This window comes from Choloepus didactylus, chromosome 6, assembly GCF_015220235.1.
Source record: "Choloepus didactylus isolate mChoDid1 chromosome 6, mChoDid1.pri, whole genome shotgun sequence".
Lineage (NCBI taxonomy): Eukaryota > Metazoa > Chordata > Mammalia > Pilosa > Megalonychidae > Choloepus > Choloepus didactylus.
In genome coordinates this window covers 109,693,551-109,714,510 of record NC_051312.1, presented here as the reverse complement: position 1 = coordinate 109,714,510, position 20,960 = coordinate 109,693,551, and the positions used below count along the sequence as shown (strand labels likewise).

The window sequence follows — 20,960 nt, the reverse complement described above, 5'->3', positions numbered from 1 at the left end:
AATGGATAAATAAAATTAGGTATAGGTCTATAATGGAATACAATATAGCAATAAAAAGGAACAAACCACTGACATATACTACAACATGGATGAATTTCAGAAAACATTATGTTGGAGGAGGGGCAAGATGGCAGGATAGAGAGGTGTGAATTTAGTAAGTCCCCTGGAGCAACTAATAAACAACCAGAAACACCTAGCAAATAATCTGGAACAACTGCTGGGGGACAACCGTGACTGTCCACACATCATACACCTACCTGGATTGGGTGGAATGGCTGAGATTGCAGCATAAAATCTGTAAGTAAAAACTGAAGAAACACACCGGGATTCCCTTCCCCCCATGGCAGGCTGAGCTGCAAGACTCACTGTGGGAGAAAGCAGCATTCCTGGAGCAAGCAAATATAGCTTAGCCCAGCTCCAACTCAGGTTTTAATTTACAAATGTGGACAGCTGAATACAAGCTACAGACATAGACAGACCCCTAACAAGCAGCAAGTACCCTGAGGTCACTCCCAGTGGAGAGGAGATGGGGATGACAGAAAGAAAAATTAATTTAAAAAAAGAAGGAAAAATACAGAGTCTTTTAGAGACAACTGACCTTAAAGAGCCAGAAAATGCCTGTGCCCCAGGAAAGGGAACCCAGAAGAATGGTGCTCTCTCTGACCCATGAGTGAAACTGGGGTGCCATGGCCTGGCTCTGAAAGGGGGCTTTCTTTCCCTTTTTCTCTCTCTCAACCTGATTGGTCAGTGGAGAGAGCCTCAGCCACTTTCGGTGTGCAGCACTCTGAGCCAGACAGGGGAGGAGTTAACAGAGTCAGAGAGACAAAGGAATAATTCAAATGCAGAAGATAGCTTCTAGGGCATGTAACTTCTCTAAGAGGAAGGAGGTGGAACCCAGCTCTAGTGCCAGCCTTCCCTTCAGAATTCAGATCCCAGGGACTGGGGGAAAATGGTCAAAACAGAAACAACCTAAGCTGAGAACTAGAGGGGCCACACTTCCTTACACCAGTAAGGAGCGACAGGCTGAGAGGTGGTAACTGCTGGGCAGGTTAAGAAAAGCACAGCAGCTAGAGGCCTCATACGAAAGTCTGTCAGTCTTCTAAGATACACCCTCAGGGAAACTTGACACTGAATATAGCCCCACTCTGAGACCAAACATGTTCTGGTCTGGGAAAGTCTGATTGGGGTAACCAAGGAAACATGATGCCTAGACAAGAGAAAAATGGAGATACGGCCCAGTCAAAAGAAAAAACTTACACCTCAATTAAGATACAGTTGAGATACTGTTTCACTTTAATGAAACAATCAATTAAAGAGTTTCAAAGAAATATGCTAAATTAATTAAAAAACCAAGTTGATGAGTTCAAGGAAGATATGGTAAAAGAGATGAAGGATATAAAGAAAACACTGGGCGAACATAAGACAGAAATTGAAAGTTTGAAAAGACTACTGGCAGAATCTATGGAAAGGAAAGGCATGACACAAGAGATGAAAAACACAATGGAGACATACAACAGCAGATTTCAAGAGGCAGAAGAAAACACTCAAGAACTGGAGAACAAGACACCTGAAATCCTACACAACAAGGGAAAAGAATGGTAAAATATGAGCAACATCTCAGGGAATTGAATGACAACATGAAGCGCATAATGTACGTGCCATGGGTGTCCCAGAAGGAGAGGAGAAAGGGAAAGGGGCAGAAGCAATAATAGAGGAAATAATCAATGAAAATTTAGCATCTCTTATGAAAGACATAAAATTACAGATCCAAGATGTGCAATGTACCCCAAACAGAATAGATCTGAATAGACCTATGCCAAGACACTTAATAATCAGATTATCAAATGTCAAAGACAAAGAGGGAATCCTGAAAGCAGCAAGAGAAAAGTGATCCATCATATACAAAGGAAGCTTGATAAGACTATGTGTGGTTTCCTCAGTAGAAACCATGGAGGCAAGAAGGAAGTAGTGTGTTGTATTTAAGATACTGAAAGAAAAAAACCGCCAACCAAGAATTCTATATCTGGAAAAACTGTCCTTCAAATATGGGGGAGAGTTTAAAATACTCTCTGACAAACAGACAATGACAGAGTTTGCGAACAAGATACCTCCTCTACAGAAAATACTAAAGGGAGCATTACAAACAGAAAGGAAAATACAGGAGTGAGAGGCTTGGAACACAATTTTGGGTGATGGTAGCCCAACAACGTAAGTACACTGAACAAAGATGACTGTGAGTATGGTTGAAAGAGGAAGGTTAGGAGCAAGTCAGACACCAGAAGGAAAGAGGAAAGATAAAGACCGAAACTGTATAACTCAGTGAAACCTAAAGTGCTCAACAATTGTGATAAAATATACAAATATGTTTTTACATGAGGGAGAACAAATGAATGTCAACCTTGCAAGGTGTTAAAAATGGGTGATATTGGGGGAAAATACAATCAATGCAAACTAGAGAGTATAGTTAACAGAAACATTGTATTGTGCTTCCTTTAATGTAACAAAGGCAATATACCAAAGCTAAATGCCCATAAGAGGGGGATATATGAGAGGGGTATGGGACTCTTGGCATTGGGGATGTTGTCTGACTTTTACTGTCCTTTAGTTTAATTTTATCTTTCCTTTTGATGCTCTTTAGCTGTCTTTTTTTTTTCTTTTTCTTTTTCTTCTCTCTGTACCTTCTTTGACTCTTCTTCCTTCTTTGTGGAAGAAATGGAGATGTCCTTATATAGATAGTCATGATGGTAGTGAATGCATAAATACATGATTATACAGGGAACCATCAATTGTTTACCTAGGATGGAATGTATGGTGGGTGAACAAAACCATCTTTAAAAAAAAATGGGTTGATGAAGAAACCTTGAGGGCACTATATTGAGTGAAATAAGTCAGACACATAAAGACAAATATTGTATGGTCTCACTGATATGAACTAATTATAATATGTAAACTCATGGACATGAAATATAAGTTAACAGGATATAGAATGAGGCTAAAGAATGGGGAGTCGTTGCTTATTATGAGCAGAATGTTTAACTAGGTTGAACTTATGTGTTTGGAAATGGACAGAGGTGATGGTAGCACATTATTGTGAGAATAATTAACAGTGCTGAATGGTGTGTGAATGTGGTAGAAACGGGGAGCTTAGAGTCATACATGTCACCAGAAGGAAAGTTGGAGGTTAAAATATGGGAAGGTATTAAAAAAGTGAATCTTGGAATGTACAACTATGTAACAGTGCTGTGAACAATCGAATGTATAATTTGTTTTATGTGACTGTGTGGTATGTGAATATATCTCAATAAAATGAATATTAAAAAAAAAAGTGAATCTTGTAGTGGACAATGTTCGTGATTAACTGTACAAATATTAGAAATTTCTTTCATGAACTAGAACAAATGTATGACATTATAACTAGAAGTTAATAATAGAGGGGTATATAGGGGAAAACATACCTATTGTAAACTATGTACTACAGTTAGTAATATTTTAACATTCTTTCATCAACAGTAACAAATGTACTATACCAATACTATGAATCAGTAATGTAGGGGGGGTGATTATGGGTATGGGAGGATTTGAGTTTTCTTTTTTGTTTTTATTTCTTTTCTGGAGTAATGAAAATGTTCTAAATATTGAAAAAAAATCAAATGTGGTGATGGATAAACAGCTATATGATGGTACTGTGGGCAACTGATTGTGTGCTTTGGATGATTGTATGGTATGTGAACAATCTCAATAAAATTGAATTTAAAAAAAAAGTTGGGGGAGGAGGAAATGTAATAGACTGAGACTGAGAGATGCATCAACCAAATGCAATGTGTTGATTTTTTTTGAATCCTGATTTGAAGAAAAGAACTATAAAAATACATTTGGGAAATTTTGAACATGAAAAAAAATTATGCTAAGTAAAAGATGCCATATGCACATCGTGGGACTGAGAGTATCTTCTTGACCAAAAGGGGGATTCAAAATAAGACGAAATAGTTTCAGTGGCTGAGAGATTTCAAATGGAGTCGAGAGGTCACTCTGGTGGACATTCTTATGCACTATATAGATAACACGCCTTAGGTTTTAATGTACTGGAATAGCTAGAAGTAAATACCTGAAACTACCAAACTCCAACCCAGCAGTCTGGACTCCTGAAGACAATTATATAATAATGTAGATTACAAGGGGTGACAGTGTGATTGTGAAGACCTTGTGGATCACACCCCCTTTATCTAGTGTATGGATGAGTGGAGGAATGGGGATAAAAACTAAAGGACAAATGGGGTGGGATGGGGGGATGATTTGGGTGTTCTTTTTTCACTTTTATTTTTTATTCTTCTTCTGGTTCTTTCTGATGTAAGGAAAATGTTCAGAGATAGATTGTGGTGATGAACGCACAACTATGTTATCATACTGTGGACAGTGGATTGTATACCATGGATGATTGTATGGTGTGTGAATGTATTTCAATAAAACTGAATTTTGAAAAAAAAGATGCCATATGCAAAAGAGCACAGATTGTGTGACTCCATTTATATGAAGTGACCAGAAAAGGCAAATTTATAGCGACAGAAATCATATCATTGTTTGCCTAGGTGATTGTAGTGGAGAGTAACTGCAAAGGGCACAAAGGAATTTTTTGGTGTAACAGAAATGCACTAAAAAAATGCACTGTGATGATAACTGTACAGTCCTATAAATTTACTGAACATCTTTGAATTGTACATAATTTATTTTATTGTCACATTCTTTAAATACATATATCAAATGCAAAATCTGTATTTTAAAGAGGCAGTTTTATCAATACGAAGTATGAGTATGGCCTATGATTCCTTCTCTTATATTCCCAGGACAGCATCAGTCTCTGGCACTTAGTGGGTGCTCAATGGAAGGTTTATAAATGACTGTAAACCTATAAAAAATCTATATGCGGAGGTGAGAAGAATTGAAGTCAGGGCCCCTAAAGCACATGAAGCAATGAGCTAGCCTTTGCTCTAAATGTCAACAAGAGCCCCTCTGGGCCAGTCATTGAAGGACAGTGCCCAGCAAAGCCAGCATAATCTCTGTTCCCAGGAAATTTACAGTTGCATGTAGAGACAGACACAAACAAGGACAAGCAGAAAAAGTAACTGCAAGTTGTGGTTCAGTGCTTGAGAGAAACCAACAGATTCCCGAGATGGGAACTACTTAAGTCAGTATAGAGGAGACTTCCTGGATAAATGACCCTGAAGGTCTTTTTAACTTAGGGGCCCATGGTGATTTGAAGTGGTATGAGCCCCAGAAAAACATGTTCTTAAGCGTAACCACTCCTGTGGGTGTGAATCCATTTTAAGGACCTTTTGATGAGGTTACTTGAGTTAGTATGGTCCACCTCAATCAGGGTGGGTCTTAATCCAATTACTGGAGTTCTTTACAAGCAGAGTGAAATTCAGACAGAGGGAAAGACACAGGGAGTAGTCCAGGAGGTGAAATTCAACAAAACCCAGAAGAGAATGAAGAGGCCAGGAGAAGCTGCAATGTGCCTTGCTCTGTGACAAGCTAAGGACCAAGAATCACAGGGAGGCAACCCCTGAATGCCACAGTCTTCAGGAAGAAAGCATTGCCTTGAGGATGCCTTGATTTGGACTTTCTCTTAGCCTCAAAACTGTATGCAAATAAATTCCCAATGTTTAACTTGACCCATTTCATGGTATTTTCTTAAGCAGTTAAAAACAAACAAAAACTGAAACAGGGCCTATGGATGGTTTCAAGGGCTCCGAGAATCCTTTATAATTGTGTTCAAGACATTGTGCATAAGGGAGGACATCGTCAATATGGCAACATAAACAGCAACTGAAAACTTCTCTCCAGAAATTCAATGAAAAAAAGGATGATTCTGAATTGTTTGAAACTCTGGAGGAGGATACAGACTGGAGAAGGATGCTGCAAATGCCAAATTGAAGAAGAAAGACAAGAAATAGCAGGTAGGAATCTTCCATCCCAGACCAGCTGGTCCTCTCCGCACCCCCTCACTCGGTCTCAGTGTGGGAAAGGCAAAGAATCAGCAGAAGGGACCCCTCCTGCCAGGGACACAGACTACAAAATCTTTCACAGCAGTGAGACATACCCCCACCATTTGAAGACCCGTGGGACAGGGGAGGTAATTCCAAGGCTTAGGTCAGTGCGGGACAAAGAGACTAAGAAAACATGGAGAGAGACTGTGTTACCAGACCTGTGTCTGAAAGCTCTTCCCTCACCCTTGAGGGAAGCAGCAGCCAGAAGCCGCTTCCTTGCCTAGGGGATGGCTGGAGTACTGGGTCAGCTGAGGGGGTCCTCTGCCATAGATAGAGGCCCACATTGAGCCACATTTTGGCTGGCAAAGTGAGGGCATAGGAATTCTGTAGTTACAACTCACCTGTGTAGATGCAGCCTGTGCTCAGAGGCAAAGCAGCTTCTGAGGTTAAGTTACCAAACAGCTCTATCTGCTGGACAGTCCAGAAGGGGCAAGGAAATTAAAACCCTTAAAACTATGCTCCAGACCCTTTCTTAGGACCATAGGAGCTGGTCTACATGCTCTGCATGGAAAATTGGACCTGTTTTGACTGAGAAATATGGACAACACAACTGTTAAAGCAGGACTCTAAAACAAAGCCTTGTTGGCTGGTGAAAAACAGAGCACCACTGGAAGTCAGCAAATTTGTTTTACCACATAGAGGGAATTTGCTGGGGTGCCCAGTGCCTACCTCCCATCCCTGTGGCAGGCCACCATGGACACCTGAAGTTTTTTTTGGGGGGGGGAACTGGGGGGCAGAGATAATCTGACAACTGGACAGTGAGAGAAACAATGAAAAGATAGAGCTCAAAGACAACCAAAAGGCAAAACCTTAGGCAAAAGAGAGAAAACAACCTTCAGAATAAACTAATCAAGAAAATCAGATGCCTTTGATAGAAAATAATCACGAGTCACACCAGGAAAAACAAAAATATGGCCCAGTCAAAGGAACAAACTAATACCTCAACTGAGACTTAGGAGTTGAAACAACTAATTAAAGATGTTCAAATAAACATGCTAAATCAATTCAAAAATCAAATCAATGAATTGACAGAAGATATGACAAAAGAGATGAAGGATTTAAAGAAGACATTGGGTGAACATAAGGAAAAACTCAAAAGTTTGAAAAACAAATGGAAGAATTTATGGGAATGAAAGTTCAATAGAAGAGAATAAAAACACAATGAAGACATATAACAGCAGACTTGAAGAGGCAGAAGAAAGGATTAATGAACTAGAAGACAGGACATTTAAAATCCTACACACAAAAGAATGGACAGGAAAACGAATGGAAAAGCATGAGCAGGGACTCAGAGAACTGAATAACAACATGAAGCACACAAATATACCTGTTATAGGTCTCCCAGAGGGGAGAAGAGAAGGAAAAGGGGGCAGAAATAATAATAGAGGAAATAATGAAAATTTCTCAGCTCTTATTAAAGACATAAAATTATAGGTCCAAGAAGCACAGCATACCCCAAACAGAATTGATCCAAATAGACCTACTCCAAGACAGTTACTAATCAGATTGCCAAATGTCAAAGACAAGAGAATTCTGAAAGCAGGAAGAGAAAAGCCATCCACCACATAAAGGGAAGCTCGATAAGACTAAGAGTGAATCTCTCAGCAGAAACCATGGAAACAAGAAGACAGTGGTATGATATATTCAAGATATGAAAGAGAAAAACTGTCAACCAAGAATCCTATATCTGGCAACACTGTCCTTCAAAAATGAAGGAGAGTTAAAAATATTTCAAATAAACAGACACTGAGAGAGTTTGTGAACAGGAGACCACCTTGAAAAGAAATACTGAAGGGAGTGCTACAGACAAATAGGAAAAGACAGGAGAGAGAGGTTTGGAGAAAGGTGTATAAATGAAGATAAGCAGTAAGGGTAACTAAACGAGTGTAGAGGTTATCAGGAGAGGGAAAGAGGGTAGAGATCAGGCATTTGATGCTGAAGGAGTACAGAATGCTCAACAGGAATGATTAATGGATCCAAAAATTTATAGCACAATACTGTGTGATGGTATCACAACATTGTAAGTACACTGAACAAAGATGACTGGGAGTATGGTTGAAAGGGGAAGGATAAGGGCATGTACGACACCAGAAGGAAAGACAGAATATAAAGACTGGGACTGTATAATTTAGTGAAACCTAGAGTGTTCAATGATCATGCTTAAATGTACAAATATAAAAGTGTTTTTACATAAGGGAGAACAAATGAATGTCAACTTTGTGAGGTGTTGAAAATGAGATGGTATTGGAGGAAAATACAATCAATGCAAAACTACAGTCTGTAGTTAACATTAACATTGTAATATGCTTCCATTAATTTTAACAAAGGCAATATACCAAAGCTAAATGTCTATAAGAGGGGGACATAAGGGAGGAGTATGGGATTCTTCATGTTGGTGGTGCTGTCTGAAATATTTATTGTGTTGTATTGTATTTTTCTTTTTTTTATTAGTTTTTTTTTCTTTTTTTCTATTTTCTTTTTTCTCCTCTTTCTTTGCAGGAGAAATGGAAATATCCTCATATAGACTGTGGTGGTGAATGCATAGCTATGTGATTATACTGGGAACCGTTGATTATTTACTTAGGAGACAATGTAGGGTATGTGAATAAAACTTTAAAAAATAAACAGAGGGATACAGGTTCTGGTGAAAATGTGGAGAGAGGGATGCATGTACTCACTCTTGGTGGGGAAGTAGAATGGTGTAGTCCATCTGGAGGGCGGTGTGGTGGTTCCACAGGAAGCTAAGTATGGGGTTGCCACACGGTCCTGCAACCCCGTTATTGGGTATATACTTGAAAGAACTGAGAGCAGGGACACGAATGGACATTTGCACACTGGTGTTTATGGTGGCAGTATTCATGTTGCAATAGATGGACGTGGCCTAAGGGTACATCGATTGATGAATGGAATGGCAAACTATGGTGTATACATACAATGGAATATTGAGTGGCTACAAGAAGAAATGCAGTTGTGAGGTATACAACTAGGTGAATGGACCTGGAGGACAGTATGTTGAGTGAAATAAACCAGAAATGAAAAGACAAACATTATAATCTCTCACTAATATGGACTAACGGTAATGTGCAAACTCTGAGAATTAAATCTGATAGCATAGGTTATCAGGGGAAGGCTTATGGTAAAGGTTCCCAGATTGTAAGCTCTTACAGCAGTTGGATCTATTCCTGAGTTGTAATGGTTATTTATAAATTCTGAGATACTGAGCTCTTTGTGTATAACCTGGTCAGTACCTGGAACTTCAGGTATATGTATGACACTTGAGACTGAGAGCCAGAGTTCAGCAGCTATGAATGTCAGCATTACCCCATACAGCAAATGTTAAAGAGACTGAAAAAGAGATCTGACATCAATCAGAGATATGAACAAAATGGACTTGGCTAGGACTAAAGGACTATATTGATGGTGTTTTAAAACTTCAGTCTCTGTGTGAGACCAAAGGAAGAGATGTTTATTCAGTGCAAAATATATTTTTTCTGTAGCACACTATACAATATAACTTGTATGGTCAGTTTGTTCAAACACCATAATTACACGGAACTTTGAATAAGGAGTGAGATCTGGTTGATTTGTACAGGCTAGTGTGAAGCCCTGACACATCATAGAGTAATTTGGGCACAGAATAAAAATGTATTTGCAAAGCCCCCTTGAGGGACTGGGGAAAATGTAGAAATAATAAACCTCCCCACCTGGGAAATTACTGATATTCTCACAAGCACTGGGGACTACCAATTTAGAAGGCTGAGCCCTTGATCTTGGGGCTTGCACTTATGATGCTTTTTACTGCAAAAGAGGGTAAACCTACTTAAAAGTGTGTCTAAGAGTCACCCCCAAAGAACCCCTTTTGTTGCTCAGATGTGGCCTCTCTCTCTAAGCCAACTCTGCAGGTAAACTCACTGCATTCCCTCCTATGTTGGACATGACTCCCAGGGGTGTAAATCTCCCTGGCAGTGTGGGACATAACTCCCAGGGATGAGCTGGGACCCAGCATTGTGGGATTGAGAAGCCTTCTTGACCAAAAGGGGGAAGAGAAATGAAATAAAATTTCAGTGGCTGAGAGATTTCATATTGAGTCAAGAGGTCATTCTGGAGGTTATTCTTATGCGTTATATAGATATCCCTTTGTAGTTTTAGTGTATTGGAATCACTAGAAGGAAATACCTGAAACTGTTGAACTGCAACCCTTGATTCTTGAAGATGATTTTCTAATTATATAGCTTATACGGTGTGACCATGTGACTGTGAAAACCTTGTGACTCACACTCCCCTTTATCCAGTGTATAGACAGATGAACAGAAAAACGGGGACAAAAATTAAATGAATAATGGGGGGCATGGGGCAAAAAAAAAAAAAGCAGCACCCAGTGTTCTTTTTTACTTTAATTATTCTTTTTCACTTTAATTTTTATTCTTATTACTTTTGTGTGTGTGGTAATAAAAATGTTCAAAAATTAATTTTGGTGATGGATGCACAACTATATGGTGGTACTGTGAACAATTAATTGTATGCTTTATATAACTGCATAGTATGTGAATATATCTCAATAAAATTGAATTATTAAAGAAAAACAAAAAATATGGCATGTAAGGTTGTAAGGTGTGACTAACAAGGTGTTGGGAGATGAGATGGAACACTTCTGTATCCTCATTATGGCAGTGGTTACATGAATCTAACCATAGGTTAAAATCCTTGAAATGTACACCAAAAAAGAGCAAATTTTATTTTAAGTTATATAAAATTTTTAAAATTTTTGACTGACATGAAAGAAACAAAAGGAAAGGTGTAGAACTGTGAGGGATTGAAAAAGACAAGAGATACATCAACCAACATTGGGGAATATATGGATGCAAACTGAGTATTAAATATTATAGTATTAAAAAAATAAATGAATAACGGGATGGGGGATGGGAGGTTTTGGGTATTCTTTTTTACTTTAATTTTCATTCTTATTTTTATTTTTTGGAGTAATGAAAATGCTCACACATTGATTGTGGTGACAAATGCACAACTATATGATGATACTGTGAACTGACTGTATACTTTGGATGATCATATGGTATGAGAATATATCTCAATTAAAAATTGGAAAAAAAAGTTGTTACTCTCCTAAGATAAAATGGAAGTCTACTTTATAACTCTGTTTTTGCAGGAGTAACAATTAAAATTTAAGTACCTACCAAAAAAAATAGTTGTGCATAAGCAGTATTCACAATTTGCAATGAATGGAGGTGGCCTAAGGGTACATATCTAAGGGTGAATGGAAGCGTGAACTGTGAGGTACACATACATACAACAGAATATCGAACTGCTGCAAGAAGGAAAGAAGTTGTGAGACATGCAACTAGGTGAATGAAACTTAAGGACATAATGTTGAGTGAAATAAGCCAGAAACAAAAGGATAAATATTTTAAGGCCTCAGTAATATAAATTAAATATAATGAGCAAATGCTGAGAATTGAATTTGAGAGCATAGGTTATCAGGGGATAGAACATGGACAAAGATTGGGCAATCAACGAAGCAGGAGTACAGAATGTTCAATAAGGCTTCTTGTAAAGGTTCGTAGATTGTAATCTCTTAAAACAGTCACATCTATTCCTGAGTTTTAACTGTTATTTAAGAGAGGTTATTGTGGTTCAAAATTTTTATTCTCTGTAGCACACTTTCTAATTTAACCTGTATGGTCAGTTTATTTAAACAACATAATTACATGGTATACAGAATAGGGAATGAGATCTTGGTTAATGTTAATACTCTGATACGCCCCAGAGCATTCTGGGCAGAAAACAAAAAAATAGTTGCAAAGCCCCCTTGAGGGACTGGGGGAAATGTGGAAATTAAATTAAACTTTCTCACTTGGGGAATCCCTGATATTCTCACAAGCCTTAAGACTTCCAGTTTGTAAGCCAAGCTTTGATCTTGGAGCTTACCCTTATGAAACTTATTCTTGAAAAGGAGAAGCTAAGGCTACTTAAAATTATGCCTGAATCATAATTTCATCTAAGAATCACCCCCAGAGAACCTCTTTTGTTACTCAGATGTGGCTTCTTTCTCTCATCCAACACTGCAAATAAACTCACTACCTTCCCCACTGCATGGGGCATGACTCCCAGGGATGAGTGTGGCTCTGGCATCACGGGATTGAGAAAGCCTTCTTTACCAAAAGAGGGAAAATAAATGAAACAAAAAGTTTCAGTGGCTAAGAGATATTTCAAATAGAGTAGAGAGGTCATTCTGGAAGTTATTCTTATGCCTTATACAGATTTTTTTTTTTTTTTTTTTTTTGCTTATAGTGTATTAGAATAGCTAGAAGGAAATACTTGACTCTGTTGAACTGTAATCCAGTAGAATTGATTCATGATAACTGTACAACTATATCACTTTTATCATGTGACTGTGAAAACCTTGACACTCCCTTTACCCAGTGTATAGGCAGATGAGTAATAAAATAAAGGTGAATATATATAATAATAGGGGGACAGGGATATGGGATGTTTTGGGTGTTTGTTTTATTTTTATTTTTACTTTTTTCTCTTTATTTTGGAGTAATGAAAATGTTCTAAAATTGTGATGATGAATGCACAACTATATGATACTGTGAGCCACTGATTGTATGCTTGGGATGGATTACATAGTAAGTGAATATATCTTAATAAAATTGCATTTTTAAAAGTTATGCATATATGTATTTTTCACAGGCTCAAGGCTTCCATAGAAGTCTCAAAAGAATCTGTGAACCTATAAAGCTAAAGAATCACTGGTCTAGATGATCTTTCAAGACACCACCAGCTCTATTAAGGTATGGTTTTCAGCAACATATGGAGGGATGAAGACAAACATTTAAAGATTTAAAGATGCCACTGTTTTCACCATATTTAAAAAGAAAGGCACAGCTATCTTGACACATCTTTACTTTCCACTTGCAGCACAAATAATACTTTCAAAAAATCATATTAAAGAAAACACATCAGTAACTTCTCCTACAAGTTTACCTAGCAAAATCATACGTTCTCATCCTCAACAACTAAAAACTACTAAATTTGAGACCAAGAGCTTTGCTGTACTTCAGTGAGAGGAAAACTGCCAAGAGCGAAGGTCAATCCCAATCTTGTGTTCATCATCAGAGGTCTCTCCTCTGACTACTGAGACAGACTGGGTTGTGACAACTGCCAAGCAAGTTTGGCTGCCTTGGGACATGCATCAATACCCAGAAGCTCCTCTGATGATAAGGCAGGTTGAATCATAGTGAATGATGCTTTGCCCAATACAGTATCCAGAGCCAACTGCATGGCAGGTGGAGCATCATTCAATGCGTTCTTCTTAGTCAAGGGGAGCAGTGCAATGAGGGATGTGAAAAAACTTCACATCTGAGAAATATTTCTATCTCAAAAGATAAAGAATGTTCAAAATGTTTTTCTAAAAAATAGGAATCTGGGAAGTGCCCTATTGAAGTCTTGAAATACATGCAAGAAGACAGGGGCTACTTAACAAAGGATAGCACCAAGAACAGATCAGCCTACCCGGAGACAGCCCTACCCACAGGCAAGGCTGTCACTAGTAATGGGACACAGGAAACTGCTGATGCATGCTGCTCTTTACCCAATGTGCCACCCAGTCATGATTTATTGATAAGAATGAAAGTTACTATGTTTCTGGGGGTGTGGTGAAGCATGATACAAAGGGGGCACCTGATTCTGCATCAACATAAAGAAGAGTGAGAAAAAAGGGGGGAAGCAAATAAGGGAAAGACAAAGGAGTAAGAGAAAGAGAAGGAGAAACCAAGAAGAAGGTGAGAGAAGGAGACAGGAAAAGACAAGTGAACATTTGTAATCATTACACTATTAGAAACCCTTTTTCTGTAACTCATTAATTACTTTACTTATGAAATAGAGACAAGACCCCAATGATGCAGGGTTGATATTTACCTTCTGAATCTTTGTTGTAGAAAACACCATGTGGATGCAAAGAATAAGGGCGAGAAGCGAAGTTCTTTAAATGAGCGACAATCACATCACCCACTTCAGCCCTCAGGATGGGGCCCAGGAATCCAAGCCAGGAGGGTTTGGGGATCTCCGTAGAATAGGTCCCATCTGTGTAGTGTCTGTAAATGGCCTTCTTGTAAATACTGCCTATCCTGTTGGGCCCTCTTTCGAGGAATAAAGTTGCAAGTCTAAAAGTAGAGGGAAAATATTTTATAATTGATGTTAAAAGAAAAATCCTAATAACTTAACAGTTCATAAAATATTTTCACATATTATATCTCATTTGGTCTTCACCAGAACCCTGTAAACTCTATAGGACTGGATGGATTACCCCCAATTTACTAACGTGGAAACTGAGGCATAGAATTAAGTGACAGGTCAAAAGGCACAAATAGTACTCACAACTGAACTAAAAAAAACAGAGGATATGCAAGTCATGCCACCCATTTGTCCCTTTGCAGTCTATGCACTCCCTTTTACTTTTTATTCACTTTTATTATGCACTTACTTCATTCCTAGCACTTTGTTAAGCGCTGTGGAGGGATACAAAAGAGTTTGTGATCTAATAATGGAAAAATTATGTAACTGCACAGAACGGTATTGTGCCGGTTTGGATATATTATGACCCCCAGAAAAGCCATGTTCTTTAATGCAATCTTGTGGGGCCAGACTTATTAGTCTTGATTAGGGTATTACCTTTTGATTGAGTGTTTCCACGGAGATATGACTCACCAACTCAGGGTGATACCTTTGATTCAATTATTTCAATGGAGGTGTGGACCCTGCCCACTCAGGGTGGGTCTTTTTAACAATATATTTTACTTAACCTAATAGATCTAAAATGTTATTTCAACATGTAAACAATATAAAAATAATTAATGAGCTATTTTACATTCTTTTTCCCATATGAACTATTCAAAATCTACTCTGTATTTCACACTTATGGGAATCTCAGTTTGCACTGGTCACATTTCAGGTATTTGATAGCCACATGTGATCACTGGCTACCGCATTGAAAAGCTACAGCTCTAAGCTCACTGGCAAGCCTGAATTAGTGGAGAGAATGATTATAGAGGAGTTTGAAAGTGATTTTTTTTAATTTGCAAGTACCCACACTGTATACTCAAATCATGAAAAGAATATTGCCTTAATAAGATATCTTAAAATTATGTCTTAAATAAAAATTTAAAATTGATTCCTTTTTGTTCTAAATGACCACTTTAAAAGGGCTTGAAAACAGCTATTGCTCCCCAATCTTATTTACAATATTATCACTTTCTGTGGGTCATGTTTTTATGGATAGTTCTAAAGTTAGCTTCCACTTCACTTAGCCCTGAGCAAAATTCTAACAAATTTCAGGTTCATGGCATTCCTTTTTTCTAACGCAATTTTATTTAGATATAATCACATAACATACAACCATTGAAAGGGCACAATCAGTTGTTCACAGTATCATCATATAGTTGTACATTCATTACCACAATCAATCTTTGAGCATTTTCATTACTCCAAAAAATAAACTAAAAATTTAAATTAAAAGAACATCCAAAACATCCCATTCCTCTCCTCTCCTCATTGTTCATTTACTTTTTTTAATTGTTTTATTGAGATATATTCACACACCCTACAGTCACCCAGTGTACAATCAGTTATTCACAGCACCATCATACATTTGTGCATTCATCACCAGAATCAGCTTTTGAAACTCTTCCTTACTCCAAAATAAAAATAAAAGCAAAAAAGAACACCTAGATCTTTCCATCCCCTCCATCCCACCCTATTCTTCATCTAATTTTTTATCCCCATTTTTCCACTCATCTTTCCATATGCTGGATAAAGGAAGTGCGAGCTGCAAGGTTTTCACAATCACACAGTCACACTGTACAAGCTACATAGTTACACAATTGTCTTCAAGAATCAAGGTCACTGGATTGCAGTTTGACAGCTTCAGGTACTTCCCTCTAGCCATTCCAACAGGCTAAAAACTAAAAAGTGCTATCTAGATAGCGATAAGTATACCTTCCAAAGTGACCTCTTGACTCCCTTTGAAATCTCTCAGCCACTGGAACCTTATTTTGTTTCATCTCTCTTCCCCTTTTTGGTCAAGAAGACCCTCTCAATCCCACAGTGCTGAGTCCAGGCTCATCCCTAGAAGTCACTTCCCACATTGCCAAGGGGATTCACACCCCTGAGTGTCATGTCCCATGTAGGGGGAAGGGTAGTGAGTTCACCTGCCAAGTGAGCTTAAAGAGAGAGGGGGCCACATCTGAGCAACAAAGAGGCTCTCTGGGGGGGGGGGGGCTCATAGGCACAATTATAAGTAGGCTTAGCCTCTCCCTTGCAGCAACTAGCCTCACAAGGGAAAGCCTCCAGATCGAGGGCTCGGCCCACTAAATTGGCAGTCCTCAGTGTTTGTGGGAAAACCAACAATAACTCAGCATGGGTCTTGATTGGTTCACTGGAGTACTTAAGAGAACTCAAGAGCCAACACAGACGCTAGCTGAAGCTTGGAGACACTTGAAGATGCAGACAGAAAGAGGTTTGGAGATGGTAAGCTAAGAGATGAAGCCCAGAGTTTGACCCAGAGAACATAAGAGAGGTCCCCCAAATGCTTAGAGAACCACCCTGGGAGAAAGAAGCATGGATGCACAGGAGCTGAGAAAGAGAGATGAAGACAGAAGCCCAGAGACATTTTGGAGAAAGGCATTTTGGAACATAACCTGGGAGCAAAGGACCAGCAGATGCCAGCCATGTGCCTTCCCAGCTGAAAGAAGTGTTCCAGACACCACTGGCCGTTTTTCAGTGGAGGTATTCTCTTGTAGATGCCTTAGTATGGACACTTTTATGGCCTTAGAACTGTAAATTTGTAACCTAATAAATCCGCTTTATGAAAGCCAATCCATTTCTGGTATTTTGCATAATGGCAGCACTGGCAAACAGGAACAAGTATACAATTAAGTGTCAAGTGGGTAGAATAGGCTCAACTTTTCTAGGAATATTATAGGTCAAAGAAGGAAAAGATTGCTGTGATCAAAGTGGTCAGAAAACATCTCATGAATATTGCAGGAATTCAGCAGAAGTAGGATTGGGTAACAAAAGGGGAAAGTGAGGACACTAAACAGGGACACAGCATGAGTAACAGCAAGGAAGAAGTCATGCACATGGTATGGGGGAAATGGTATAGGCTGGAGCACAGGTCTAGGAAGGTGAGGAGTAACAAATACGGATGCATGTACAAACTGGGGCTAGACTGATAATGAACTTCAATTCCACATCAAAGTATTTAGAATTTATCTTGCAATCCCTGGTCAAGGTTTTTCAGACATTGAGTGACCTGATGATCTGCGCTTAAGGACCATTTTTATGCCAGTGGTGTTTACATTTCAGAGTCAGGCAAAGAAGCAGGGAGATTGTTAGGAAGCCAGAAGGGGGTGGTGCTGCATGAAGAAAGGGATGGATGTGAACATTCTCATACTTGATGTGACCGCATAATCTCCTAGAGCCCCAGGGTAAAGAGGAGACTCAATTCTGTGGGGCTGGGAGCCCAAGACAATAGCAACACTGGTGACACCTCTTCAGTCTATGTGCTCAGTGCCAGGACTCCAATCCCAGCTCCAACCGCAGAAGTACTGGATTCTGCTTGTGTGAAAGCTCCACTCCACTCCTGGCGCAGCCATCCTAACTAGCCATGTCCCCCTGGGGGGGCGAGAGGCCAAGCCCACTCTGGCATACACTCCTACATGCATATATGTATCCATTCCCTTTTAGTCATTCGACAAACATTAATTATATCATGTCCTGCATTCAGCACTGGGGATACAGAGAAAAAAGACGAAGTCCCTGCCCTGAAGAATCTCTCAATTTAGAAGGGAGAGTAATGAGAACACAGGTTATATTCTGGGACATCTAATCTGGAGTAGAAGACAGATCAGGTTCCCTAGAGAAAAAAAATGCCTAACTGGGATCTCAAAGAATGAAGAGTGGTCAACACATGACCTTATGGGTTTAGTTTTGCTGGGTCTCCCTTCCAAAGGCTTTTTCCTTCCAAGGACCTGCTGACAAATAGGGTTTACAGCCACGTTGTCTTTCTGTTTAATTTATAAACCAAAGATTATAGTATAGCAAAATTAGAAAAGCATTTTAACAGAGCATGGGAAGGTTTTAAAGTCAAAATAAAAGTAATTTCTTCACAATCTTAATTATTACTCCCTTGAGTCATTTAGCTTGCCTTATCCCCCTAAAATGATCATAAGCCATGGTCAAACCTTACAGCAACAAAGCCACTTTTAACAAGGGTGGCCCAGGCTTGGAGGCTGGAGAGCCTCCAGGAGCCTACAGTTGAATCAGATTAAGGGGTGGAGCAGCTGGGCTTCAGCTCTAAAGGGTACCAAAGCATCACCAGAGAGCTGGAACCTTGTTGGGGGGATAAAATTCACTGGAAACGACATTGGAGATGGAGAAAATTGCAACTGCATGAACTTTTCTTGGGTGAATATCATGTGGTTGGAAAGAAAGTTCTGTTTAGCTGTTTGAGATGGGGTTTGGGAGACAGAAGCAGGAGACCGACATGGGATGTACTCAAGGAATAATAGATGGTCACTAAAATCCCCTCCAAGGAGGGTTGGTAGAGTGAACTGTAGGGTGGACTCTTTTTGCTTGAGAACAGCTACCACCAGGCCACCTTCTCCTCTCCTCAGCACTCAGCCTCTCCTCCAAATTAGAGATGAACAAATATTTTTGCAAACATTGGTTGAAGGAGCGACCCATATTATTTATCTGCCCCAAGCACCAGACTATTCGCCTGCCCAGGGCACCACATGTGTCAACCCTGCCCTGCCCTGCCTTGGTATAAAGTTAGCAGAAGTGGTTCCTGGGACAAAGGAGGAAGCCTTGGGGTCAGGCCCCTCAAGGAGGAACCAGGGATGGGTCTGACCAGAGAAAGGCTGGTACCCAGGAATCCGAGAGCCAGTTCTCATGGAGGCAGCAAAGCTCTCTTACCTCACAGCTACCAGGTTCAGATTCTAATCTGGGTAACAGGATCAACTAGACAGGAATCCTGGCAAAAGGATTATGGAGGATTACAACAGTGATGTTGATAGCAAAAGCCTGGATAGGCCTAATTGTTCTCTAACTGGTGACTGGATAAATAACTTATGCAAATTCATAACACAGCACCATAAAAAAGGTACCAACGCAATGTGATCACTAAAATGCAACATGGAAAAAGCAAATTGTAGAACAGCATGGAAAGTATGACCCCACTTGTGTTTTTTTTTTTTTAATGCAAAGAAAACATCTGGAAAGTAGTAAGAGAAACCATTAAAGCACATCCTCTAGGCAACAGAGCTGAGGTCAGGGGCAGGAAGGAGAAGGGACTTTCATTCATCGTCTTGTCTACTGTGGGGAAGTTCTATATATACACTGATAAAAGAAAGCAAGCTCACTCTTTTTTTAAAGAATGGAGGCCCAGGCTGTTTGGCCACCAAGAGGCCGATGTTCTCCACCTCTGAAAACAAAGCTGCTACCACAAAGCACATTGTTGAGTGTGTTTTCCTCTGCAAGGCGACTGGCATCCTGAGCAGGCAGCACAGCACTTGCTCACTAAGCTGGAGGGAAAAGAATCCCTTTGCAACCTCTGGCTTGACAAGTCCACTCTATCAAGCACTGGGCCTGAGGTCTGGAGTCTGTCTGTGCACACTCTGAGCCCTCTGCCTCGAGCCTACATGTGTCTGCCCAGGAGCAAGAGTTCAGCCTCTTCTGTTCCACAAGGCAACAGCCTAAGTTTCCCTGGGCACTTTATGATAAGAAACTGTTAGTTGCCTACTATCACTCTCCCATTATTCTTTATTAACAAAATACCAGCTTGAGGTAGAAGGCGTCCAGCTATAAAAACATTTCCCAGTCTTACCTGCAGCTTGGAATGGTCATGTGACATGGTTCTGGCTAATAACATGCAAGCAGAAGTCACTGAATGCTATTTTTCATGACTCAGCTGGCAGAGACTCTTTTTGTCCTTATGCTCTTCCCTTTAGTCATGCCTGAAAAGACAACATGATGGCTGGAGCTCCAGCAGCCATTTGAGAGATTAGGAAGGGGGTCATACCCTAAGGTGTGGTCAAGTGAAAAGCCAAAAGGAACCTGGAACCCTGATGGTTGCCAATCTCTGGATCTCTTTTAAATAAGCCTAAAACTAAATCTATAATATATTTATGCCAGTATTTTTCAGGCGTCTGTTATTAGAAACTGAATATAATTCCTAACTGAACAGGCTGTTCAGAAGGAGAAGGAGCAGGAAGAAGTAGTGCGAGAATTGAGTCATTCACAATCTGGCTAATTAGCTCCTGAGTTGGCAGAGTTGCCTGGTTGCATAGCTGATACTGGATTACCCAGGAAGTCAGTGATGAAGGAAAGATTAGATTCAGAATCCCTGGTTTCCTCTCTGGGCTCAACCTAATGGACAAAAAGCAACTATGAGATTATTCTTAGGCCTTGTCATTCCAACAGGCTCACAGGGAAGGATAGATAGCTGCCTCTTCACACATCACTACCCTGTTCTCCTAACATATTCACATACATATACACATGCAAACACATGCTGAGCATACATGTTCACACCCTTACACATAAACTGTTGCTTGTAGTCTCTGTTAAAGGCCCTGTCCCCACCTTTTCCCAAACACCTTCTTCCATCACCTCTAGGAAACCTGCCATGAGTTGCCGGCCAAAGACAACAAACAAGAGGTGAAACAGAACATCAGAGGCAGGGCAGGCATTCGTTAACTTCCTAGAGCACTTGTTGCATAGGCTGCATGTTTTAGCACTGAGTTATATATCGGTTTGTTTTATACTTTCCTGGACACGTGTCAGTCTTACCCCCTAAGCAGCTAATCGTAACCCTGACAAGGGATTAACTTTTCAAAA

At 39.7% G+C, this 20,960-nt stretch overlaps 1 protein-coding gene across 1 annotated transcript in view; it reads right to left on the bottom strand.

Moving 5' to 3' along the window:
* Positions 1–20,960, bottom strand: part of HEPHL1 (hephaestin like 1) — a 103,538-nt gene that overhangs the window by 74,829 nt on the left and 7,749 nt on the right. The window contains exon 2 of the mRNA XM_037838719.1: positions 13,983–14,227. Coding sequence (XP_037694647.1) covers positions 13,983–14,227 — 245 coding nt within the window. The remainder of the gene's footprint in view (positions 1–13,982; positions 14,228–20,960) is intronic.